We start from the raw sequence: 27,980 nt of genomic DNA, 5'->3' as shown, positions 1-27,980 counted from the left end.
AAAAAATTGAGTTTTTAAAATTTGTTACTGTTACACAGATCTTACCTCAAAATTTTGTCCCTTACCTGAAAATCTAGGTGAGGGCTGATAATTAAGTTCGGTAAATAAGCTATTTACGTCGTATTTAGCTTCTTACTCTCAGTTTTAACGGATTTAATTTTTAGTTTTATGGTTTTAATTAAAAACAAGACAATTCTTGGTAAACAAATTATTTTGAAATAGGCCTAGGCCTAACCTAATCAAAAAATGATTGATGATCCGGGAAAATTTGACTTAAAAAGTGTAAAGATTAGCATTCAAAAGGCTGTTTTGGATTGTTCCATTAGGGGTCTAAATCATACAGCTAAATGGTAAGTTCTACAATTGTTCACTAGGTCTAAGCTTAGACCCTACTACCTAGGCCTATAAGTTTTAACATAGGCCTAGGCCTAGACTAACCAAAACAAGTAGGCTAGCCTAGACTTCTCTTTCCATTGTAAATTTTGAAGCTTGTTTTCGTGTCTGTCCAGTGACACTGATCACTAAGCCTAGTGTTGACGAAATTTTGTTTAAGCGAATTTCCCTATATAGGCCTAAGTTATATGACGTTGTGCTGTAGATTGGTGCATGTTAGTCAAGATCGGACTTTAGTTTTTCTGTTTTTTAAGAATGTCAATGCCTATTGTATTTATACAGAATGGCTAATAAAATCATTTAGGCCTATCACTTATGAGGGAGGTAAGACCTGGACACGGGACCGATATACTTTTTCATTTTGATGTTCCTAGAGGCCAAAAACACCATTTGTTCAAACGTTTATACATGTATATATAAGTTAAACTTAACTTTATATATATTTAAGATAATTTTTAATATATATAGGACTAGGCCTATGTCTGTGAATGCAATAGATTGAATAGGCAATTTTTTTCCGATTTGATTAAATTTAGCTTGAAGCAGTAAGGCAGGGTAAACTTGAATGAGTTTGCTAACCAGCATGATCATGATCGAACCATGTGAAGGGGGCTTTCCAGGGTGATAATTGGTTTTTCTCATTTTTGCCTTTAACTTAAAACACAAAATTTCCCAATTTCTCTTCAAACTATTTTAAAGATCTTAAAAAAGAAATGATCAGGCGAAATTTGCTTAGTCTGCAAGTTTGCTGCAACGGGGTATTTATTATTTTATGGTTAGTTTCTTGATTTATTTGTGCTTTACTGTTTGGTAATATAACTAGGAGACAAGTTATTGTTTATAACCTAGGCCTATGTTTACCCTATACCGGTACGGTGTGAGTTTCTACTGAACGTGTTAACTTCGCCAGTAGGTTCTACTCTCTAAAAGAAAAAAAGTTCTATAAACATATGTCCGATTTTCAACCGATTGGCTGGAATAGGGAGTTTTGTGTTTTTCTTAATTTAGACTTTGCCCCACAATTTATGTAATAAATACCCCCGTCGCAGCAAACCTGCTGACTAAGCAAATTTTCATTTGTCTGAATTGATTTTGAATAAAATCTATTTAAATAACATTAGGTTTAACGAGTACCTACGTTTACTGTTACAAGGAAACTAATAAAGTGTGTGTTTTTAGTAAAATATTAATAGCTTATATATTTAGTTAATCTCAGTAACCAGCCTCTTCCACCCTTCTCTGTCTTCTGCCAAGTTGACATTTTGCACCCATTGTCCTGATGTCGTTCAATACTTGGTCAGTCCATCTCAATTTCGGCCTGTCCCAATGGACGTTTTTTACCTCCAGGTGTGGCTCTCCAAACTTCATACAGTCTTGTTCCGTTCACTCTTCTTAGCACATGCCCTATCCAACTTAACCTTCTTCCTTTAACTATTGCAACAATATCTGGGTCGGTGTATAGTGATCTTACCTCTCTATTTTTCCTTATTCTCCACATTTGTCCCTCCTGCACTGGACCAAATATTTTTCTTAGGACTTTATTTTCAAACACCATGAGCCGGTTTTCATTTTTCTTGGACAATACCCATGTTTCACTACCATATAACAGAATAGGTTGAATTATTCTCTTATATAACTGTATTTTGGTTCTGTGAGATAATACTTTAGATGAGATCAACTTCTTGCAGGCTCCACAACACTTATTGGCATTCGTCTTCTACTATTTACAGTTACTCCTAAATCTTTGAAACTTTCTGTACAATTTATAGCCTAGTTAAGTTCTTTATCTGTATGTTTCTGTTTCTATTGTTTGCTTGTCTTCCAAAGTTAATGATTTTAGTTTTTTCTACATTTACTTGCAATCCTATTTTGTTTGCTTCTGTAATAAGTAGGCCCTACATCTGCCAAACTTTCAACTGTTTCTGACTAAATGACCACATCATCAGCAAATGCCAATATGTTTAGATCTACTCCAAGCTTAAGATTAGATATCTTAAGATAAGATCTTTATTTCCATTAAATATTCTTTTGAATACATTGGATATGTCAGGTTACAATATATAATCTATACAATGATAAATTGAACAAAGGGCTCACCCATCTTACACAAAATCATTGCAAGTCAATCTTTTAGTCAAATATTCATCAATTGAGTAGATGAGTGTCTAGAATGAGATCTTGTAATATTGTTAGTGACTAAGGCCGACATGTTTCTTAGACACAGGCTGTTAATGAATATAGCCCATAATGGCAACTAAGGGACCTACAGTTATAGTGGAACCCGAACCACATTTTTGCCTTGGAATTAACAAATTGGTCAATTAGTTATCATATTAGTACTGTACTGCGGATAGTCATAGTACCCACCAGTGTGGATGTTAATCCACACCAGGGAGTAGGCCTATCACATCCACAGTGCATGTCTATCAATGTCCTCAATTCATGACCTCCAAATAGCTGGATTGACAAATTCCAGCCCAAATATAAATATTGCTAAAATCAATAAGATTTAACCGGTGGAGTCGTGTATCAAAGTTCTGCTGGGCTAAATCATTTTGAATGTAATTATTTTTAAGAAAAACTAGAATGAAAGAATTAAGTAATTTATGAATTAAATACCATGGAGTAAGTTAATAAATAGATCTATATAGAGAACAGAAGATTGAATTTTATATTAACATCCAGCATTGTACCCTATTATTCATTATTCATTATTCATTGACCTTTCGTCATTCAACCTCAGGCAGAGGAAATAGACTGTGTTTAGTTTAGTAAAAAAATAAGAAAAAAACAAACAAAAAACACATGAAACTACACGTGCACAAATTATTTAAGATAGTAATGAAAACGGAACTGATTGGTGGTGTGGTAACGACCATAATATAAAGATACTGCTTTTTGTTATAACTTAAGCCTTAATGTTACTTACTAGATACGTCGTGTACAGATGGTTAGAACTAAGCTAAATAAAAGTGTTTTTGTTTTGATGCTTTTTCTTTTAGAACTAACCATAGTTAATTTGATAATATCCAGGTTATCCGAGTTAAATTTTTCTCTGAAAGACGTGGTGGTTGATCCTACTGAAAGAGTACACACAAACCCTGCAGTCTTTGGAGATGAGTATGATACGTATTTTGTGGCCAAAAGTTACTTCGACGTCAAAGAATATGACAGGTAAAGGTTAAAATATTTTAGTTATAATAGTATTAGCTTTAAATTTTATCAGAGCAAATGACTTTTTTGGTGATATCTTATTAACTTATTATTGGTCTGGATTGTACCATTGACTATATTAACATTATGGTAGTGTTTATATAATCAATGATTGCACTCTATTGTTGTTAGTGTTAGTTTCACCAACAATGAATCATTACTTAAGGAGAAACATCAAAGATTACAGACTCAAATAATGATACTAGTATTCTCTTGAAAATAAAAGGTTCAAATTCCTGTTGTGCTCTCAAATGATCAGATATTTTCCCCAAAGGACCAATGGTTTTGTATCTACAGGTTTATTTTAAAATTGGATATATATATACAGGGTGATCAACTCAAGGAGGCCACCATTGGGATATCGGAAACGGTAAGAATTAGAGAAAACTTTAAATGGGAGACATTCCTTTATTTTTTGTGGCAGTTAAAAATATGATTTTATTTTTCCGATATCCCAATGGTGGCCTCCTTCAGTTGATCACCCTGTATATATATATTTAAGTTATTGTGAATCGTCTTCATTTCTGGGGCTGTGAAAAGTTAACATAAACACACACACAAAGACGCATATTTGAAAACATTTAACAACAATTTGAATAAATTATATATAGGCCTACACTGGCTGTGGATGTGTGGCGTGGTCAGCATATGGTGAGTTATGAACAAAAGAGTAATTACCTCATTAGTAGAATGACTCTACCGGGAATATAAAATTTCCAGGTATCATTACAGACACTATCCCGTCAATGGTTTATTATTTTCCAGATGTGCTTATTACACAGAGAAAAGTACCACACCAATTTGTCGTTTCCTGCATGCTTATTCCAAATACTTGTCGTTGGAAAAGAAAAAGATTGAGGACATGACTGATGACTGGCCAGATCCCAGGACCAACTCAAAACTGCAAAGTTTGTGTCAAGATTTGAGAGCAGATTATCTAGACTGGAAGCTTGACTGTTACATGCTGTACTTGTACGGTGTGGTTCTGAAGAGGAGAGACCTACACAATGAAGCTATACAGGTTTTGGTTGAGGCTGTACACAAGGAGCCACTGCATTGGGGGGCTTGGTTCGAACTGGCCACTCTCATACCTGATCGAGCAAAGGTAATGTTATTTTAACTCCATAATAATACTACTCAGGTTTGTTGTATGTTTTAATGGCAGTGATACTTCTTAGCTTAAAACAAAATTGAGGGGTTCGGATTGGTTCCCTTAAGGGGTTTTTTGATTAGGCCTACTTAATGCAAAATGCTACTGGAGCAGAACTGCAGATACTTAAGAATATTCAGTGTCAAAATAACATAGAGTTAAATGTATATTTTTATCTTTCACATTTTTCAAACATTAATTGTATATTGTTGATGTATGACAAGGGGTTTTGCAAGATCAATGTGCTGAAAAACCGGCATTGAAACACTGTGTGCTTTTGCAATAAGGCCTAATATTGCATACCACATAGCCCTGTCAAGGTAATTGTCTTTTCCTCTTCTCATTCATCAATCGAACATCAGTGATGATGTTTTTCTATTGTTTTGTACGGTACAATCCATCAGTTGATCATTCACAGTGAATCTCTACACACTTTTTGAGCACTGCTGACATTTTTTAAGTTCCTAATTTTTCATCTAGGCTAAGTTTAGAAATGGTTTACCCTCTTAAAATCAAACAACAATGTCTTCATCAATTCCAAAATAACCTACAAATCTTTAAATCTTGTTGAAAAATACCACAGATGCTACAAATCCTTTTATATTCTCTAAACATTTATTTTTCCATTATAGTTGTGCAATGTTAATCCAACCTGTGACGTTTCCATTGTCAAGTACTTATTACCTTTCTAATTAGAGTGTTTGGATTGTTTAAATTTTGTACTGGTCTCTTAACTTTCATTGATTTAAGTTCCACTTACACCATTACAAGTCCATTTGTGTTTCCAGCTCAAGTCCCTGCTGCTCCCTGACCACTGGATCAAGCAGTTCTTCTTGGCGCACACATACTTGGAGCAGCAACTCAACGATGAAGCTCTGGACATCTACAGTCAGCTGCAGACTCAAGGGTTCGGCCAGAGTAATTACCTACTGGCCCAGACTGCTGTGGCATACCACAACAAGAGAAGTACGTATTGTGACAGAAACACTAACTTGACAATACAATTTGTACCCTTAATGTTGGCTTATTTTGTATAAAATTTCATGGTTAAGTGCAGCCTTGATCTAGCCTTGTACTCTAAACCAGATCAGAGTGGTGTGACTTAGCTGTTATTTCAAGACACAATTAGTGATGTGGGCCGGGTAAATACCCAGTGGGTAGGTAAATATAAATTGGCTATTTACCCGGGAATTTACCCCAGGCCCGGGTATTTACCCAAAAACTGGGTATTTATAATTTTTATTAAAGTTAGAGAAGATTGAGATGTTTTTTTTGCAATTATCACCCTGTAAGAATAGGAAAATGATGATAAAATGTGTTAAACAAAATTTCATATGGTCACTACTAGCATTTTACTTCTGGGTACAATCGCCATAAATACCCAGGTCTGAGCATAATCGGCATAAATACCCTGGACGCATGGTTGCACTGGTCCTGACTACTTATTATTTTTTAATTTCTATGATAGATAGATGAATTGATTTTATTGAAAGTGAAGAAAAATAATATGCAAAGTAATAATTATTACAGTATTTATAAATAAAATACATGAAAATTTAACCTAGTAGTGGCCTAGGCGTGTAAACAACTTAAGAAAATAATTAAAATTCAGTCTGTAGGATGGCAGGACTTAATAATATTTTTGTTCTAGGCCTTTTGTTGGTATCAATGATATCAAAATAAAAAAAACTAATTTCTTAAACTTGTGATACAAAACATTTAAATCTATAGCACAATAAATCTTTCAAAATTATAATAAGTTAGACCAAAAACAGGATATACATTTTTTTAGTAGGTTTATCCAAATATGTTATTGTTTCCAACTAAGCGGTAACACAGAAAAGTTTAATTACTTTTAGTATTCTGCCATAGGTCTGTCTAGCCTTCCAAGCCGTTTATACGATAAAAGTTTTTAACTATCATAATTTAATAACAGTAGAAGTAGGTTTAGGTTCACTATTTCTCTGATGAGGTGTTGTTTTCATAAAAAACGAAACCCCATTCTTATTTAAAAACTTAATGTTTTATTTTAAAAACATTAAATAAAAGGTACTTGCAAAGCTTCAAGTTGCTGTAAAAGGTGTTATAGACTATCCTAATTTTTCATTAATGATAACAATAACATATTTAGGGGTGAATATAAATGAATTTCAATCAATTTCATAAATACCCAAAATACCCGGGTATTTATGGATTTTGGGTATTTACCCGGGTAAATACCCAGGGTATTTACTCTGAGTTTTAAATACCCGGGTATTTTACATCACTAGACACAATAGTTTCCATGTAGCTCTAACTACAAATGATTCCTGAAATGGATGTTGACTTATTTTTGACGAGTACATATCCATTCCATTCATCTTTTTTTCTACTAGTGATGGTTAGAACCTTTCTATGTTTAGTCCTGTCTTTTTTTAGGTAATCATTGTTGTTACCCTTGTAATCCTCTTGTTTGGACACCTCAGGATTTAATTGTCTAAAAAAAAAACAATAAATTCCATATCATCATAACCCGAACCTAATGTGTAAAAAACTATTACAATACAAGCAATTATTTACTATACATAGAGGGAATAGAGCAATAACATGGATGCTTACAAAATATCATTAGTAAAAGAGGTTGTGATTGTTTGTTTACCCATGTGATCAAGCGGCAAGTGTGCGAGTCATCCAAAGTTTGAACTAAACCAATCGGAAGGAGAAGAAGTCTACTATAAGATAACTTTTTTGTAACTTGTAGGAATATACTAATAAAGATTCTTTAACAGATGTTGTAAAGGCAATCTCCACTTTCCATGAGCTAAGGAAGTTGGATCCTCTACGGCTTGACAATTTGGACATATTTTCGAATTTGCTTTACGTCAAAGAAATGAAGGTGGAGTTAGCCTATCTTGCACATCACACCACTGAAGTAGACAAATACAGAGTGGAAACTTGTTGTGTTATTGGTAAGTTTAATTATATTGTAATTTGTAAACTTAATTTAAATTCAATGAACACATATCCAAAACAAACGGGTGGGAGTTAATGTGAAAGGTTTATTGGTTTTGAATGGAAACTACAGTTATTATCTACAGTGGAACCTCGATAACAAGACCCTCAATAACAAATCACTCTTGATAACAAATGTCATTTTCTAATCCCCTTGAATTTATTTTCCCCCAATCGCATTTTATTCAAACCTTGATAAGAAGTTAACCTTGATAACAAGTCTTATTTTATAATCCCCTTGAGAGTCTTTTTATCGAGGTTCCACTGTATATATTAATAGGCAAGCATGTTTCTTTAAAACCTTTTTTCCCAGCTCGTGTACATTGCAGGGAAAATCTACGCATATTTTAAGACAGGTATTTTCCTTAGATGTGCAGAATCCCTTTATAAAATTAAAAATATGCTAAAAAATAAGCACAAAAAATGAATTTTAAATAACAAATTTAAAAATTACATGGGCCTTATGGGTTACTATGCTGGTGACAAAATAACAACGAAATATAAACAGTTAATCAAAACAAATGGAACACATGTTTTATTTACACTGTGGGATAAAAATATAGTATCACGGCACAATCGTCGGCATGACTTCGCGGTCACGGCGCGATCGTCGGTAGGACTCCGCGGTCACGGCGCGATCGTCGGTATGACTCGCGGTCACGGTGTGATCGTCGGTATGACTTGTGGTCACGGCGCGATCGTTGTTATGACTCGTGGTCACGGTGCGATCGTCGGTCCATGAATCGCAGTCACAGCGCGATCGTCGTTATGACTCGTGGTCACGGTGAGATCGTCGGTCCAATAATTGCGGTCACGGCGCGACCGTCGTCATGACTCCGCAGTCACGGCGCAATCGTCGAAATGACTTCGTCTCCTGCGTTCGCGGACCTATCGCTCGCAATAGCGGCGTCATCGGCACTCGCAAAGCGGCAAAATCGCCGACGATCGGACAAAATCCCGTCCCGAATAATTCCCGAATCAAATGTAATCCCGTCCCGATAATCGGGAATATTTTTTTCCCGAAAAATTCCCAAAATTTCGGGACCCGTCCATCCCTACCTTAGGCCTAGCTGTATTATTATGTATCTAAAATAAAATATGTATGTTTCAAATTTATTGTTGAAAAAATGAAAAGTAATTTAATCTTGGTGTTGTTTTGTTTTAAAAGGAATAAAGTTCACATTGTGTTGATAGTATTGAATTTTGTCATCAAAGTATTTAACTAGGCCTATAATATTCGTATGTGATATACACACACAGTCTGTGAGCAAAAGTAACTGTCAAAGATGTATTGGGCCTAAGGTTTTTAATTATTGAATATTCATAGTACGCCAGCTCGGTCATTGAGACAACTATCATCACGCCCATTCATTAATCTTTGGAAACAATGTTCTATTGCTTTTACAACTTCAAAGAAGGGTTGGACTTGGGTTGTAGAAAGGAACTTCTGTTCAAATCCCACTAATCACCAATGACTTTTACCTATGTGTTATTAACTGACCTGATGGTCTGTAGCCTATTCCTTATGATTAGGTGAGGAGAGCTTTCCCTGCATACACTCCCACCACTAAAAGCCATTTCCACATTGTGTTTACTTCGACATAGTCAATCATAATTTTTAGCTGGTTTAAACTGCTTGAATACTATCTTGATTATTTGTACTATCTTTAAACATCTCAATCAAAGGGTGGGTTTAAAATTGTTTATTTTATTCCAGGAAACTACTACAGTTTGAGAACTGAACACCAGAAAGCGGTTTTGTACTTTCAGAGGGCTTTGAGGCTCAACCCGCAATACCTATCTGCTTGGACACTTATGGGACACGAGTATATGGAGATGAAAAACACAAACGCAGCCATACAGAGCTACAGACAGGCTATTGGTAAGTATTGTATTGGTGCTTTGCTAAGTATTGGCCTACAAGAAATGTAATATAAAGCTACATTGATGATATATAGCTGAAAATTGCCCTTGGAACATCTAACCCCTTTTGGCTCCCCTCGCATTGTGCAGATACATCGCAACTAGTTTTCCTCTTGTTCTAATGTAAAATATTGTGCGCCATTTTCCATATTTTAATGAAAAATATTGTACATTAAACTTAAATAACAGCTCACAGCTATAAGACCTATCCCTCTTCCCAGGTGGAAGCAAAGTTGACTCCGTGTCCAATGCTGGTCAGGAACTTATTGCTGAAAGTTTTTCCTATCTCAAACCTACCTTTCTTGTTTGAAAATATCAGTTACTGTGTAATATTATAATTTTGAATTTTTTTGACATTTTGAACTTTTTCCCATTCAGAAAAGCCTATACTCAAAAAAGTCCTTTAACCAAGGTCCTTGTTACATCCTTAACTTAGGATATTTGTTTTTCCCCCACAGAGGTAAATCGCCGTGACTACCGCGCCTGGTATGGGCTCGGGCAGACCTACGAGATACTCAAGCTGACAAACTACTGTCTGTACTACTACAAACAGGCACAACAACTACGGCCCAACGACAGTCGCATGTTGATAGCACTGGGCGAGACTTACGAGAAACTAGATAAGGTGCAGGAGGCAATGAAATGTTTCTACAAGGCTCGTAGCGTTGGTGACGTTGAAAACGTGGCCATATTTAAACTCGCTAAGTATGTGAATACAGTTTGCTTTTGTTTTATTTACAGCTATCTACATTTTTAAACATTCGTAAAAGTATGTTGAAAGTAGTGTATGTTGAATGTTGTGTAGGCCACTGAAGAAAACATTCCCTCTATAGACCAGTAGCCAATAATCTATATATATTATAATATAATTCTAAAGAAATTTTTTTCTGTACACCTAATTTACTTAATTCTACACCAATTTCCTTATATGAGATGTCCTTTTATAACCTTTTTTTAACCACTACACCAGAAAAATATACAAATCACTAATTTTTTAGAAGTTTTTCGTAAAAACGATCTATTATATCACTCTGCTACATATTAAACACTTCTCTTTCAATGATAAATTACCTCGGGGGATGAAATCAGATTATTCACTTTAATGAAGTCTACATAAGAACAACTGAAAAGTAAGTACCGCATGGATTCTTTAGTTTTTCAATTCAAACATTGTGTTCAAAGAGGTCCTGTGAACATGTAAAAACATTATAGTAGTAGGCCTATATGCAACGATCGCGTAAAGATAGTGTTAACAAAACAAGTAGAAATTTAAGGTAGGAGAACTATCAACGCGAATTGCGTACACTACTTTACCTATGGCAGTTTTAAAATAAATAACAATCACTACTCATAACTTCTAAGAAAGGTTATGTTTTTGTTACTGACAGTGATGCAACAAATCATTGGTCGTATAGGCCTACTAATTGCACCACTCATCAATAAATGAATTGGTCTCTGAACAGCTGATTAGTTAACGTTCGAAGCATTACAATTTAATATCTTCTCACTCAATCCTTGAATCTCATTGCGTTACCCGTGTTGTTAACCTTTCGTCTAAAGGGCGCTCACAGAAGTTACATTCGGGAGTACGAAAACTATAAAATGATGAGTAGAAAACATTTTAATAGCAATAAAACTGTAAGAAATTTTTTTTTTTACATTTTACTACACTATTACTTAAGTTCTATATAAAATGTTATACTAAACAATACAAATACAAAAGAATTGTGGATCAAAAGGACCTTTTGCACATATACAGTACTATCGTATAAAATTTTTAATAGTGTATGACATAAAAAACATGTATGGTCTAATGAAAATAATCATTTGTTACAAGGACAACTATTTGATCAAAGCTCTTAGACAAAAAATTACATCAGTGTGTGACATAAAAACACCTATGGTCTTATGAAAAAAAAACATTTTTAAGGACAACTTATTTTGTCAAAGATCTTAGAAAAAATTGCAATAGTGTATGAAATAAAACACCTATTGTTTGATGGAAAAAAATCATTTGTTAAGAAGGACTACTCATTTTTTCAAAGCTCTTTTTCTAAAAAAAAAAGGTTCCCAAATAAACGCCCCAGTAGGCCTTTCCACTAAATGTTGTTCCCTGTCCTCCTTTTCAACGTTTCAACACTAGCCAACAATCATTAACATCATCGACGCTATTCATTCTGCTTCATCCAGTTTATAATATCGCTAAATTAGGTCAAACACAAGGGCACACACAGAACTAGGCTCCGGGAAACCTGTTGCATCACAGGGCGCACATGGAAGCTACTTCTAGTAGTGACGCAAACCACTCCCCAAGGTCGACTGAAACTGGGAAAGGGGTAGGAGTAGCCGAAACCGAATCCGTGAAAGAGGTGTGTGAGGTACGGCAGGCGACAGCCCTGATGAACACAAACTATGGTTTTTATAACAAAAAATGTAGAGAAACCTTACCTTTGAGGTAACTTCCGTGATGCGCCTGATGGAATGTTAAGTAAAACAACAACCCTGTTAAGTGAATATTTTTAATTCTAAAAACTGAACTGAAACGGCTACTTTAAAAAACGGTCGTAGGTAAATAACTTTACTTTTTATTTTAGAAAAATTAATTATCTAAAATGTAAACCCACATCCTAATCCTGAAGTAAGGACCCATGCCCACATCAACAATGCTCTTACTATGTACAGGTAGTGTTAACAGTATGTTGCGTACTTCGATAAGAGAGATTTGAGGATTCAGTGTGAATGCTTCGCATGGGTAGGTTCAAATTGATCATAATTGAATGAACCACTCATACAGTGTGTGTACAAAACTGTAAACATTCTATTTTCTCTGTTAATTTTAGATTCTCTTTGATGATTTCAAAAAAGATGCTATAGTTTGCAATAAGTTTTTCTTTCAGCTTTGCTTGGTTGGAAATTAGGCGTATTCGACAGAAATCTATTAATTGCTTTAGCACATTCTGTCGGTGGATCAATTAAACTATGTCAATTTTAGTTCTTCTAAAGCCGGCAACAACTGATGTAAGTGAAATGTCTAGTTCTCTTAATAGCCAAAGATATAGTTTTGATAAGGTTCCTTTTTGTTTTGAATGGATGAGATTGGATTTTTTATTTCTCATAAAATTTTGTGACAAGATTGAGACGGAATTTCCCTTCTCATACATAACGGGAAATGCACGTTCATTGAAACATCATTCTTACTAGTTAAGTATCTAGTATTATAACAATATTATTTCAGTCTTGTGTTATTTTTAGAATGATCTTCGAGTGACTTGTTTGGCTATGTTTACAGTACAGTTAAACCTCATTTGTACGAACCTCGATAAAACGAATTCCTCGATAAGACAAACTTTTTTTATTCCCCTTGACACTTTCATATAGGTCAATGCTAAAAACACCTCTATACAACGTAGTAATTAAGTTAAAAACCTCCATAAGACGAATTTGTTTGTGACATGGGCTAGGACTGATTAACCTCTATACAACGAATATTCTTAGCACAAAACCTCTACAAGACGAACGTGACCTCTATAAGACGAATTTATCATAATCTTAAACTCCATAGTACGTAGTTTTCAAAACAAACAGAAGCTTGTCTCAACATGAAACCCTCACCCATCCCCCCTTCTTCCTCAGTCATTGTTTGGAGAAACCTTGGAGCGAGGAGAAACCTCTATAAGAAGAATAACAGCAGCATTAAACCTCGATAAAACGACCCTCTTTATTAAGAATACCTCTATAGTACGAATTTTTCCCGTACCCCTTGAAATTCGTCTTATAGAGGTTCAACTGTAGTAAAACATGTCTCACACTGCTTATACATGACAAAACTTCTGATCATTTGTGATGTCAAAACAAAAAATTATAAAACAATTAAAGCAATATTTACATGTTAAGAATTAATTAAATAAGAACGCCTTCACAAAGAAAACGCAACAACAACACACTCTGTATTGCGAGTATTGCATTGACTTTCTTCAGGCATTTTTAACTATTTTTTAAAATCTCGTCTCAACAAAATCTCGATCAAAATAAAATCTTGTCTCATAGAACAAGATTTAAAATTTATTGAAATTTTGAAACCTGTCCATCCCTACTTTTTGTTATGGCTTGGTTTAAAAATATGCTATGTGACAAAAATCATTAATTTACTTTAGCGCTCTCTGTTAGTGACTCATTTGAATGTTTAGTTTTATTATAAAACTGGCTGCAACTATATGGAATTTGAAAGTCTACTTATCAATAGTCAAAGATTTAAGGAAGTGAAGGTGAAGGGTGATTTAATTGGACGGTGAACAAAGCACCTGCTTGAGTGTAAATGGGTAATTGCATTAAGAGGAAATTTGGCTTTACTGCTCACAGATTATACGAGAAAGTTCTTATGCACGAGCAAGCGCTTTCGGTGTACACAGAGTTTGTCAAAGAGGTCCAACAAACCACTGGTGACACGAAGTCTGATATGGCACATGCATACAAATATCTCACCGTGCAGCATCTGAAGAACAACAACCTCGATCTGGCTCACCAGTACGCGCAGAAGTGCCTAATGTTTGAGGAGGTAAGAGTGTAACTCAGAAATCACAAAAATATTCAGGAAACAAGTGTATTATTTGTGAACACTGTGCATAATTGGCTTTCATGAAAATAATTCAACATTATGTACTACCATTAGTTTTTGGAAAATAGCACTTGGTTTAAATAAACAAATTAAGGGAGAAAGAATGTATAGTTTTTAGAAAATAGTTGGAGGCAGCTGTTAGTTTACGAGCTGCTTGTATCCAAAAAAACTTCCTTACTTCTAACCCTTGTAAGAATAAAATATAAAATAAAATGATGGTTGTGAACTTTGTGCATGCTACCACGTACCAACTGCTCGAAACTCTTTTCTAAGATAATTTCTGTTTCCATTTTTACTTCATTAATCAGGGTACTCTACTTAAACTGTGATCATCAACTGCAATCGCAGCAATGTGAGATACTGATCTGATCATCTATTCTGGTGATCGTGATGACATAAAAAAATCCAAGTAGCGCAAGCTTTGCTTACAGCATTGCGGTACTAATTGCTTAAATATCCTTATCCTGAGATTCCAATCTACAAAAATGTCAACATTTTTAAAAAACTCAAAAGATTTAAAAAAAATTGTCAATCAATAACATTCTTATTTTTTTTTTATTCAGTTAAAATTGGACTGTATTGAGTTATTATTTATGATAAAATTGTTCATTACACTTTTTAAAATCCTAATATTGAGTAGGCCTACAACTAATATTGGTAGATTCATACTGACCATCATTTAAGAATTTAAAGCTTGAATTGAAACTTTTGTCAGCTTCTCTGATGGCTGTGTTAAATTACTGATTTTTACCTTTGGTTTTACATAAAGAGATTTATTCTCTTTATAAACATAAATATCAACATCCTTTAGCACACCAATCTCATTAGTACCATAAATTGAACTGTATATTTAATTATTTTCCTAGATGAACCTATTGCTGTTACAGTAGCTGGCCAATGTGGATATCCTTTTATTTTCACAATACTTTGTCCCCAGTATTAAATGTAATTTTTGTTTGACTCATGTCTAATACATATTTTATAAACAATTAAAATTTAAAATAAAACTCTGTGATTTGTAAAATAAAAATCTCTGCTTGTCAGTTTTGAATAATAATAACAGTTGAAATAATTAAGGAAACTTCAAGTGCAACAACTAGGATATACAAAGGGAACCTAAGTCTTATCAGTGATAAGATTTCTAGGCCTTTGAGCTAGGCTGAGATGTTTGAGGCTAATCAGTTTGTGAGCTTCCACCTTGGCAATAGCTTGGTTATCTCTAGTATGTAATGCAGTTTGTTTAGGCTGATTATTATTGTCAAAAAAGCTCTTCTTTAATATAAAATAAGATCTATGTCAAGTACAATGGTAAGTCCCCTAAATAATCTGCTTATAGTTATAGTATCCTTTTATCACTTGCCTCTGTTAATATTTATAATATTTACTAGTCCTTTAACAGGTTTTTGTGTACCTTTGTTATAAAATAGTTGAAGCTTCAGGAAACAGGGTCCGGCCCTGTAGCCTCTACTGCAAGCAATATCTATCATAAAATATGCCTGTCCATTTAATCTCATGGGTATACTACCTCCACTTTTGAACTGAAAACTTGCCTGTTGTTATTATTATTATTTTTATAAGGCTTACATATGAATGTTATCGGTCTAAAGGGAATTAAAAAGAGAATAATTTAAAGTAGTGTAAATAAAAATTAAATTTTCGAGCTGGCTCCTCCTTAAACTAAAATTTACTAAGGAAAGTCAGCTGAACTCTAACCATTTCAAAAACTTCCTCAACCCTGTAACAGTTTGTTTGTTTTACCCCCTGTATTGTAAGTAACAAGTCTTATTGTCTTATAAAGTCCCATTGTAATTGAAATTTGGAATTTTGACAACAAAAAAACATTTTTGCAGACTAAAGAAGAGGGAAAGTCATTTCTGAAAACAATAGCAATGAGACGAGCCCAGCAAGGAGAAGAAGGAGGGATGCAGATAGAGGTAATACTTTTACTGCAGTTGAAATATTTTTACAATTCATTTTTTAAATGATTGCACCTCCTTGGATTGCAATCAATCAATCAATCATATCATTTATTTGTCTTTTGGATTTTTACAAATCATTGACAAAGTCAACACATCAGCCTATGTATATTGACGACAATATTGACGAATGGTGGCTAAAATATACCTTGTCAAACAATCATGTGTAGTAAGGTAGAGTGTAGTAAACTTGCTACTTATGTTAACACGGCATATTACTTTATTACTCTTAGAGTGCATTATTGCATTAATCCATTGGTGATTTGCATGACTTGATCCTGTGATCTACCACTGGACCAGCTTGCTACCCCGGGTCGTATCAGCTCTTCTTAAGACGGATGATAGATGGGATCTAAGTCAAGTCAAAACATTCTTTATTCGTTGTTTTGTAGCGTTAGTACATTCAACATGCGTCATTTATTAAATCATCCTTATAGAAATAGAAACGTAATACAATTTCTGTCAATAAGTACAATAATGTTAAAAACACCATCGTTTCTGTTGGCAAAAGTTCAATTTAAGGCCGTTAGTTATTTTAAAACTCATCTAGTGAGTGTAATGTAGTGATGGTCGGATCCAGATATCTCACTACCGGATCCGCTGGATCTGAGCTAGATCCGATGCCTGATCGGATCCAAAAAAAATCGGATCTTGGGCTGGATCCGGTTTTAATGGATCCAAGTTTTTTTCTAATTTAAAAGTTAAAACATACAAAAATTTAGAATATTTTGTTTAAATTTTTTTAATTTTGTTTACCTACATACATTTTTAAAATTTAAAAAAAAACTTTTTTCAATTCTATTAACACAAAACGCCCTTTATAAAGTAAAATCCATACATAAGAACAGGTGTTTTGTCATAGTGATGCATTTAAAAATAAAATTAGTATAGCTCATGCGTTTCCTGGTGAAGCCTGGGGGTAGGGTTGAAGCCCCTACAAAACCGGTTCTGAGCCACTCTAACCACCTACCACCAGGCTTCACCAGGAAACGCAAAAGCTCTAGTGACTATCTGTATCCATGTAAAAGACTATCTGTATCCATGTACAAGACTACCTGTGTCCATATACAAGACTATCTGTATCCATGTACAAGACTATCTGTGTCCATATACGAAACTATCTGTGTCCATATACAAAACTATCTGCATCCATGTAAAAGACTATCTGTATCCATGTACAAGACTACCTGTGTCCATGTACAAGACTATCTGGTTCCATGTACAAGACTATCTGTGTCCATATACGAAACTATCTGTGTCCATATACAAAACTATCTGCATCCATGTAAAAGACTATCTGTATCCATGTACAAGACTATCTGGTTCCATGTACAAGACTATCTGTGTCCATATACGAAACTATCTGTGTCCATATACAAAACTATCTGTATCCATATACAAGACTATCTGTAGCCATGTACAATAGACAATAGACAATTTCTTTATTACAATTTCATCAAGAAATGTTACAGCGTTAAATTTTACAGATACAAAGTGAAATGGAAAAGCCTCTTCAGTGTTGTGTGTGGTCTTGCCATGCAAAGAACTCATTTAGGGTGTAGAAAGCTTTGTCTACCAGCCATCTCCGTAGCTTCCTCTTCATCAGCAACAGGCCTCCAATTTTCAAGTGGTCTGGTAATTTGTTAAGCATCTTCACTCCTGCATACAGTGGTTTCTTTTCAAACATTGCTGTTCTGTGGCCAGGCAGCACATAGTTTCCTGCATATCTGGTGTTGTATTCATGTATATCTCTTTGTTTAGACGGGTCTTTGGTTACACAGTAAAAAACAGTTTCTAGGATGTAGATGGAAGTCACCGTCAGGATGTTCAGGTTTTTGAAGGCATCTCTACAGCTTTGTTCTTTACTTATGCCTGCTATTATTCTGATAGCCCTTTTTTGCATAATCAGGACCCGGTTAAGATTGTCCATAGTGGATCCACCCCAGACAGTGATACCATAGCGTATATGGCTTTCAAACAATGTTTGGTATGCGCAGTCCTCGTTGACTCAGGGGTACTAGTCTCTTTGATTCGTTTTATGGCAAAGCGAGCTGGCCCGAGTTTTTGGCAAAGACAAGCTACATAACGATCCCAGGATAAATTTTCATCAATTATGACACCTAGATGTTTAATTTCTTCAGCTGCTGTCAGGTTGGGCATTTCAGATACTGTAGACTTTTTATTTCCAAAAGTAATTTGCTTGGTCTTACTTCCATTGAGGACTAAGTCATTTTTCATACAATAGTCCTGTGTCATATTGAAAGCTATATAGGTGTTCACTTCTAGTTGATCTATGTTTCTGTTTGCTGTAAGCAGCACAGTGTCGTCTGCATACATGACCATCTTGTTGTACTCCTCAAGGTGTCCTGGGAAGGCATTAATAAACAGGCCAAACAGAACTGGCCCTAGGACAGAGCCCTGGGGAACTCCTCTGTTAGTCGATAGCAATTCAGATCTGACAGTATCTGTAACCCCTTTTGTTGTGTGTTTTATGTCTACCATTTGGCTTCGCCCTTTTAGATAACTTGCAAACCATTTCAGAGCTGTTCGCTGGATTCCTAAATTTTGAAGTTTAGTTAGAATAAGATCATGTCCCAAGGAATCAAAAGCCTTGCTTAAGTCAAGATACAGGCTGGTGATAGTGTTGCCATTTTCTATGTTCTCAATGATATATTCAACAAGGTCTATCAGAGCAGTTGTGGTTGATTTTCCAGGAACAAACCCATGTTGGCTGTTTGTCAATGCTTGGTTTTGACTAAGATGCTCCTGGATTCTTACTTTTATAATCTTCTCTATGAGTTTGGAGACAGATGAGAGCAGCGAGATAGGTCTGTAGTTAGAGATGTTTTGTAGGTCCCCTTGTTTGTGTTTAGGAAAAACCAAGGCTGTTTTCAAGTTGGTTGGAAAAGTCCCCTCTGCCATCGACATGTTTACAATCTTCATTAGCGGCATTATTAATTCATCTGCACATGTTTTAAGGATTTTTTAAGATATTTCATCAATGCCTGATGATGTAGAGTTCTTTAATGATTGAATGGTCCGGCCTATCTCGTCAGGTGTTGTTGGACGGAAGGAAGAGAGAGTGTTTAATGTGGTAGCTGGAGGATTTTGAGCTATTGGTGGTGTGTGTATCTGCTGTTTTGTTTTAATGTCTCCTCAGCTATGTTTACAAAATAATAATTAAAGCGGTTTGCTACATCTTTAGGGTCAGTAAGTTTCTTTCCATTGTCATTTAGTTCTATTGTAGAATTGTTGTCAAGCTCTTTCCTCCCTTTCCTCTCACTATTGATGGTGTTCCATATGGCTTTGGCTTTGTTTTCTGCTTGTTCAATGTATGCAGCACTTGTTTCTTGCCTTGCCTTTTTTAATTTTTGGTCGTAAGATTTCTTCTTATCTGTAGCTATCTTCTTGTCATCAGGATGACCAGTTAGGAGAAATTTGTCTTGTGCTATTAAAAACTCCTTTTTAAGTGTCATAGTTTCTTCGTCATACATCAGTCGGACAAGACTAACTGTGTCCATATACAAGACAATCTGTGTCCAAAGATAGTTCTGTACATGGACATAGACAGTCATGTAGGTATATGGATTATGGACACAGATAGTCTTCTATATGGACACAGATAGTCTTTGACATTGCCTACCCATATGAGTTATTGACGTTGACATCTACTGTCACATTACCTAGCCGTATGAATTTTTGACATCAACAAATACTGTGAAATTTCCTAGCATTATGAGTTATTTAAAAAACCCCGCCCTTGGAAAAAAATTTAAAAAAGTACATGGATCCAAATCCGGAGATCTGGATCTGATTATTTCAAGATTCGGATCTTGGATCCGCCCATCACTAGTATAATGCTCTCTCAACTAGGTGTTCATTTAATTTTCTTTTAAATTTTGAAAACTCTTGAGTGAGCTGGTCTAGTAGTAAGAGTGCAGAACTTTGGTTCCTGAGGTCCCGTGTTCAAATCCCACCAAATCACCAGAATGGATTTTATCTATGTGGTAATGCCGCAACCCTTAGGTCTAGTCTGAAGTATTGTGAAAAACAATCCTGCGCTGGTGCCTAGCGTCCTAGGACAAAAAAAAAGAAAGTCAGATGAGAGATGACTATCCTAAAACCACATTAGTACCTCATAGCCTAGATCAGTGTGCCTCTTATCCTGCCTGCCGCAATGTACACACTTTTAATTGATAGGCATTTTTTTGTGTTACTTCTAAAATGTTTGGTAACTTATTCTGACAAAACCTCAAGATGGGGATCCTGTTCTAGCCTAAATAAAGGCAGAGTTCTTCTTGTAAATAGCAAATTTATTTATATCATACTAAACAATTAAAAAATAAAAAATAACTCTTTTCATTCCTTACTTTTGCAAGTAAAATTTTTGTCTGAAGTCAGACTATTTGTTTGAGTAAATCTTATATAAAATAAATCTTTTTTTTACTGTTTAGTTATTTTATTTTTTGTTTATTTTATTTATGAACTAAACTAATATTGTATTGCTAAACCTGTTGTTTCAGAGACTGTGTCACTGTGATAATGCTTCATGCGATTAAACCAAATTTCGCTAGGTTTGTTTATTTACTATTTATTTATTTATTATTTATTTATAAATTTATACACAATTTACAATAGCTACAGCTATGAACCCAAAACAGCTATAATAAAAATAATAATAAAAATAAGTGAAGAACAAAAAAATATATAATATGTGCACATAAATAGGCAATACAAAACCAGTGATGATAATAGTAAATAAGAGTGAATACAAGTTAATAAAAATGGACAAGGTTGTTGAAAATTTTACTTATTTTGGCTGCAAATCTAAAGGGATGGATTACATTACATAAGCAAAGCATTATAATGGAGAGTATCTCATGTATTGAGTTGTGTGATTGTATGCATGTGTGTGTGTGTGCATGTGTCAGTGATCACTATGTGTGTGTGCGCCTGGGATGCACCTGCCGTGGTGCTGCATCCCGTGGACCCGGGATAGCCAGTTCAAATCCTCATAGTGCTTGTCACACCAACCAGCTTATCGCAACCCCTCACCCTTCTCCCTGCACCCATTATCAACCGCCGACTATCTCTCTTGCTCCCTATCTAAACTAAAGGCGGCGCACATTCATATTCATATTCATATTCAAACATCTTTAATCATCATAAGTCATGTACATTGGTGGTACAGTGAATAGTGTCAGAATACTTAAAATAAAAATACTATATCTATGTATGGGAGGTGGAAAACTCCTCAAAAGAATATAATGCTAAATTTATTAAATAATCTTTTAGAATTTTCTTGAATTTAGATAGGTTTGTTTCTTTTTTTACCAATTCAGGGACAAATTTTAGAAACTCGTTACCAGCGTATGAGGGTTTTTTTTTTTTTATTTTAATTTGTGAGGCTGGACAAACTCTCTTCTCCTCCTGAAATTATAAGAATGTACTGAATTTATTACTTGCTCACATTCACTTTTTTTTGCAATAAGAATTGTTTCATAAATATATTGCCCATAAACTGTAAAAATTTGTAATTTCTTAAAATGTTTTTTTGCCGAATCATCTCGTTTAAGCTTAAGCATAATTCTGATAGTAGTCCAGGCGCTGAGGGGGTTTGAGCATGCATAAAAGTGTAACGAAATTTGACTTTTGATTGTTGCTATGGGTACCTAGTAGATAAAGAAAATCGATGTTGTCGCATTTCTAGGTGGTTAATAACATGGGGGGGGGGGTGAAGTTGGGGGGCCGCCCGGGGGGCCGCCGCGCACAAAATAGCTTATATCTCGAGAACCAAAAGTCATATGAATACGTTAGACATGTCAAACTGTGCAGATAAATGCATTCTACAAAGAGATTATGTAGTAGTTTCACGGAAATTGACAAGAAGTTACTAAAAATTATATTTTTTAAATTTACGATAAGTATAATCAGGAGTATAATGGTTTTTGTTGTTGTTTAGAACCACTAATTTTTTAATTGACATCTTTTAAGAGTAGTACACAATAGGTAAATAGTACTTCTGTATAATAAAACTATTGCGGTACATAACTTAACAGCTATACAATCCTCAGATCCAATAAACATAACACAAACAAAGGCGCAAAACGCGTCGCGGTCATTGTTCCTGCTGCCGTAACTATTAATGGCGGGTACAGTTCAAGCTGAGACTTATATTATTTAGAAAGATGGAGATTCTGAGGATTCATTTTCATATATATAAAATAGTATTTAGGGACTATTATGTAGCGAGAAATATAGTTTGTAAAAGAAGAGAGTTCAAAAAAAATTTTGTAGTTGAACGTTTCCGTCACCTGACCAGGCTGCACAATTGGTGCAACAGCTGTTTCGGCGATCGCGTAAAGGTAGTGTATTGTTGCATTCACATATGTCAATGCTGACTTTATCACGGAAAATTGTAGGCCACTGTTCACACATATATTATAACAATTTTCATTTGCTATAGAGCTAAATTTAAATTTTGACAAGTTATTTAAGTAAAATTATATTGAATTTGAAGCAATTTTGTTACAACAAGTTATAGGTTATTATATATTTACATGAAATAAGGTTATTTGAAAAATGTTCTACATTATAATGTATTGAATCAATTACCTATTGGTCTGTTTGTCATATATTATACAAGGTTTGATAAAGGGAGATGGATTGACATATTGATACAAATAAAAACATATGGTAAAAATTAAATTATTCTATTAAAAATTTTTGTGAAAATACTAAATTGTTACAGAAGTATAACATTTATTTACTGTTGATGCAATAAATTTATTTCTCATACAACAATTAAATAAAATTTGGTAGTTAAAATAGTTTGGTAGTTTTTTTATAATTTTATTTTTATGCGTATTTAAAAAAAAAACATTGATATTTCTACGTAAGGAATCATATTTACACAACCTTAACATTTGGATAATATGGATAAAAACATTATTTTTATGAGTTTTGCGGTTTGATTTAGACATTTCTAATTTGCATAATCCAAAATTTTGCAAACCTCTTGCTACTAAAAATATGCCTAAAAGCATTGCTGGAAAATATATATTTTTATATTATTATATTCTACATTTATCACTGAAACATAATATATAATAGATATCTACTTATATGGACATGTAACTGTTCTCTGGTGAATTATATGGTACCACTACAAAAGGGCCAAAATATAACCACCACTGGTACCCAGATAGGGTCAAGGATTGAGAGAGAAGAAGTGAAATTATAATGCTTCGAACTTCAACTAATCAGCTGTTTAGGCCAATTGAATAGTTAACGATTGGTGCGATGATTCGTTGCATTACTGTCAGAGACAATGAGGGGTAAAAAAAATAACCTCTCTTTTTAAGTTTTGAGTAGTGGTTTTTGGTAATTAAAATACTGTTGCAGGTTAATTAATGCACACAACTCGCGTAAATAGTGTTGACACTCGTAGAAGTTTTTTAAGGCACTCGCCAAGGCTTATATTTAACATTTTCTACTCTTATCGTTTACACTACCTTTACGCGATCGCCGAAACAGCTGTTGCACCAATTGCCTGGTCAGGTGACGGAAACGTTCAACTACAAAATTTTTTTTGAACTCTCTTCTATTACAAACTATATTTCTCGCTACATAATAGTCCCTAAATACTATTTTATATATATGAAAATGAATCCTCAGAATCTCCATCTTTCTAAAAGTATAATATAAGTCTCAGCTTGAACTGCACTCGCCATTAATTGTTACGGCAGCAGGAACAATGACCGCGACGCGTTTTGCGCCTTTGTTTGTGTTATGTTTATTGGATCTGATGATTGTATAGCTGTTAGGTTATGTGCCGCAATAGTTTCATTATACAGAAGTACTATTTACCTATAGTGTACTACTCACAAAGGTTGCCAATTAAAAAATTAATGGTTCTAAACAACAACAAAAACCATTATACTCCTGATTATACTTATCGTAAATTTAAAAAATATAATTTTTAGTAACTTCTTGTCAATGTCCGTGAAACTACTACATAATCTCTTTGTAGAATGCATTTATCTGCACAGTTTGACATGTCTAACGTATTCATATGACTTTTAATTCTCGAGATATAAGCTATTTTGTGTGCAGCGGCCCCCCAACTTCACCCCCTCCCCCCCATGTTATTAACCACCTAGAAATGCGACAACATCGATTTTCTTTATCTACTAGGTACCCATAGCAACAATAAAAAGTCAAATTTCGTTACACTTTTATGCATGCTCAAACCCCCTCAGCGCCTCGACTATAGCCTCTTTTTGCCGCTTCAGAATGCTATCCATATTAAATTTTTTTGTTGACCCATATAATGCTAAACCAAATGAAAGATGAGAGTGGACGTGAGCAAAATATATACTTTTTCGGGTTTTCAAATTACAATAAAAGGACATATTTGACAATGCATAAATTCCGGAGTTAGTTTTGGTCAAAACTTTCTGTCTGTGTTTATCCCAATTCAAATTTTCATCTATTGTTAAACCCAGAAAGTTGATCAGATTTTCCTTTTGAATGTTATTTGAGTTGTAAATTATTGTTGGCTCTTTTGTAATTTTGTTCTGAGCTGTTCTGAAATTAATAAATTTTGTTTTTTGTGAATTTAATAATAAGCTATGATTGTAGAAATAGTTTCCAATATTCTATAATTCTGCATATGTAAAAATTTCAGTTTCTTCTGGAGATTTAGATGATACAATCAAAATAGAATTTGATCATTTACGCTCAGTCGTTGCGTGCACATATTGATGAGGTAAGAGAAATGTTCAGATACAGGGATCTCGATCTGATTACAGTTTCAGAGTCGTGGTTGAAGCCGAGTATTCCATCACATGAAGTGAACCTCCCCGGCTATATTCTGCAGTGCAATGATACAACCGGCTAGCTGGTTGGAGGTGTTGCAGTTTATATAAGGGAGGCAATCAATTTTAAAGTGGTCAACTGTTCAAATTTTAAGTACTCGGCAAAACCAGAATTTTTAATTATAGAAATTAGCCTATCTGGTGTTATGATCTTTTGTTAAGTGTGTGTTACCGACCACCTAGAGTAGGCAATCTACTGGAATTTTAAAACGCTCTTTTAAATTCTTTATTTAGATTTAGTCTTGTCTTGATCATGGGTGACTTCAACACTGGCCTACTTTCGACCAATCAAAACTATGAATACAGACAACTGACTACATTGTTCGACTCATGTAACTTAAATAAACAAATAATAGCTAAACGTACCTCGTCAGACAATCCATAGCATGTAGTGTCGAATGTGTACACTATTTTGTTTCGGCGGTTATTTAAAATATATCCGCCATCGTCACACTACCAAAAGGATCCTCTTGATGTGCCGTCAGAATAAATTATAAAACACACTTTTTGCACAAAACATAAAAACGACAATGATAGGCCTATCAACTACACGCACTAACATGGACAAGGCGGAAAGCTTTCTGAATGTTATGTTATGATGGACTGACTTGACTCTGGGCTGTCGTCTGCGTTATCAACAGCTGATATTGGTCTATTGTAGTGACAGAGGAGAGTATTGAAAATATAATGGGATTCGTAGTTGAGTTTTTCATTCAAAATTTGTGTGCTGTCCTTGGTTTTTATGTCTTAATATAATATTTTGAATTCTTCCAGAGTATTTAATAAATTTCCTTTCCCACAATAATGAAGGATTTTTGAGACCATCATTTATATCTAGCATATCATGTTTATTTTCGATGATGTGTTGAGCGAATTTAGATTTTTGTATTTTTTTTTTTATTTTAGGGGCTGGTCGGTGTTCTTTGTACCTGATTTTAAAAGGTCTCCCACTTTGTCCTACATATGTTCTCGGACAATCGGTGCATTTTATGCGGTATACACCTGTCTTCTCATTCACCTTGTGGATGTTTACCTTTATATATGTTTCGTAGCCGATTGGAAGTGTTAAAAAGCTAGTTTGTCACCATTTTTACTCAGATCCTTCTTCAGGTAGTTGTTTATTTGGTGGTTATACTCGACACATCAATATGTTGTTCTGTAATTATCAATATTTGTTGGCTTGTGACATGTATTGTTCTTTTTCTTTATAATTATTCTGTCCACCATATCAGATTTGTATCTATTGGCCTCAGCAATGTGCTTTATTATATTGAGTTCCTTTGTGTAATTTTCTGGACTTAAAGTCTGAATATCATCGAGATGTAGGTGGCCAGTTTTTGAGAATATGGGTGATAAGATGTGCCATGAATGGTCTGGTCTGATGTTGGGTCCAATAACAAAAAAATGGAACAGCTTTGCTTCACTGTGACAAGGTCAAAAACCTAGGACTTACTATAAACTCGAAACTTACTTGGGGAAATGCAGTAGTAGACATCTGTAAAACGGTGTTTGCATCAATCGACTCACTTAAAAAAGTACAAAACTTCTTGCCTTTGCACCTAAAATTACACCTTGTTAAATAACTTGACTTCCCCTACTTCATTTACTGCAACTCTTTGATCAATAACATGACTGTAAACCTCGCTGATGCTCTCCAACACACTCAACTACTGCTTAAGATTTATTTATGATCTAGGACGCAGTGCATCTTGCCTTTCTACATTCATTCTAAACTATTAAAGCTATGTGACCTGAGACCAACCAAAATTCTTTTGCTAACCTTATTTTGTAGATGATTTTGGGTTTGTAGCTGAAGAAAGTGTTAGGTATTCACGCTATGCTTCGTTTACTTTGCGTATGCCTCATCATCCAACCTTGGAATGACCTCCCTTTGGCCATTAAATTCATTGATAATCGTTCCCGGTTTGTGGCAGTGCTAAAAAATATGTATTTTGAACGTATGGCCATGGTTGGTTTGCCCTAAGGGCTTGTATGCGTGGTTGGTCTCTGACAGGTGTGCTGTGGTGTGTCTGTGTGTGTGTGTGTGTGTGAGAGAGAGAGAGATAATTTGTACAGTTTAAAATCTAAGCTATTTTCTTTTGTTAAATTTTCTGTGTCAATTAGATTTTGATTTGTTGTATATTGATGTAATTGTTATGTATTATATTTATGTACAGGTTAAGTGTAAGAAAGGGCCTTGTGGCCCTAACTTTTGCCTGTCTGAATAAATAATTTTTCATTTCATTACATTTTTTATAAAATAGGAGGGTTATGTTATTTAATTAAAGAATTAATCCAACATGTTTAAACAAAGAAATACTATTTTAGAAACAATCCAATCAAGGAAATGGACATTTGCTTAGTCTGCTGATTTGATACGGCAGAAGTTGATTGTAGTATACTGTTTTTCCTACTTTTTCAAGTAATTGTAATTTGATTTCATTGAAGACTATTAAAATAATATTTTTTTTGCGGGGGAACGCCCAAGAGTCCTTATGGGCTAGCCGCCACTAATTGTAAAACTTCATGATGAAAATATTTTTCAGGTTGACGAAAACTCCTCAAGACAACGAATCAGGAATCCTGAGTTTTACAGTCCAGTCAGGAGTTTAGTGTTTTTAACTCCAGAAAATAATACTTAGTGTTTTTTGCTTTTAAATAAGTCAGTTTTCCATTTTTTTGATTCAATCCAATATTGTGAACTGTGTTAATATTAAAACTTAATTAAAAAAAACTTTTGTTTTCAATGATTGTGTGCTTTTTGTGTTCTTAACATATCAGAACTTGCAATGGATGGGGATAAATTAATGTTTAGCTATTATTTAGAAGCTAAAATCATA

General features: G+C 34.5%; 1 protein-coding gene across 2 annotated transcripts; it reads left to right on the top strand.

Moving 5' to 3' along the window:
* The first annotated feature begins 19 nt into the window (after window positions 1-19).
* Window positions 20-27,887, top strand: LOC128998146 (cell division cycle protein 23 homolog). 2 transcript variants are annotated; one of them, XM_054424150.1, is made up of 11 exons: window positions 20-350; window positions 3,427-3,567; window positions 4,372-4,711; window positions 5,545-5,722; window positions 7,525-7,704; window positions 9,465-9,629; window positions 10,129-10,375; window positions 14,030-14,225; window positions 16,136-16,219; window positions 20,785-20,835; window positions 27,687-27,887. In XM_054424150.1, exons 1-10 carry the CDS (start codon window positions 247-249, stop codon window positions 20,818-20,820), a joined length of 1,671 nt encoding a protein of 556 aa, XP_054280125.1. In that variant the 5' UTR covers window positions 20-246; the 3' UTR covers window positions 20,821-20,835; window positions 27,687-27,887. The 2 variants fall into 2 exon arrangements, with proteins under 2 accessions (XP_054280125.1, XP_054280124.1); XM_054424149.1 differs by lacking the exon at window positions 20,785-20,835.
* Window positions 27,888-27,980: the final 93 nt, after the last annotated feature.

Source organism: Macrosteles quadrilineatus, unplaced genomic scaffold, assembly GCF_028750875.1.
Source record: "Macrosteles quadrilineatus isolate MER2022 unplaced genomic scaffold, UCM_ALF_1.0 Scaffold_7__1_contigs__length_78375512, whole genome shotgun sequence".
NCBI lineage: Eukaryota > Metazoa > Arthropoda > Insecta > Hemiptera > Cicadellidae > Macrosteles > Macrosteles quadrilineatus.
The sequence above is the reverse complement of the archived record's forward strand: the minus strand, read 5'-3'. Positions and strand labels throughout refer to the sequence as shown.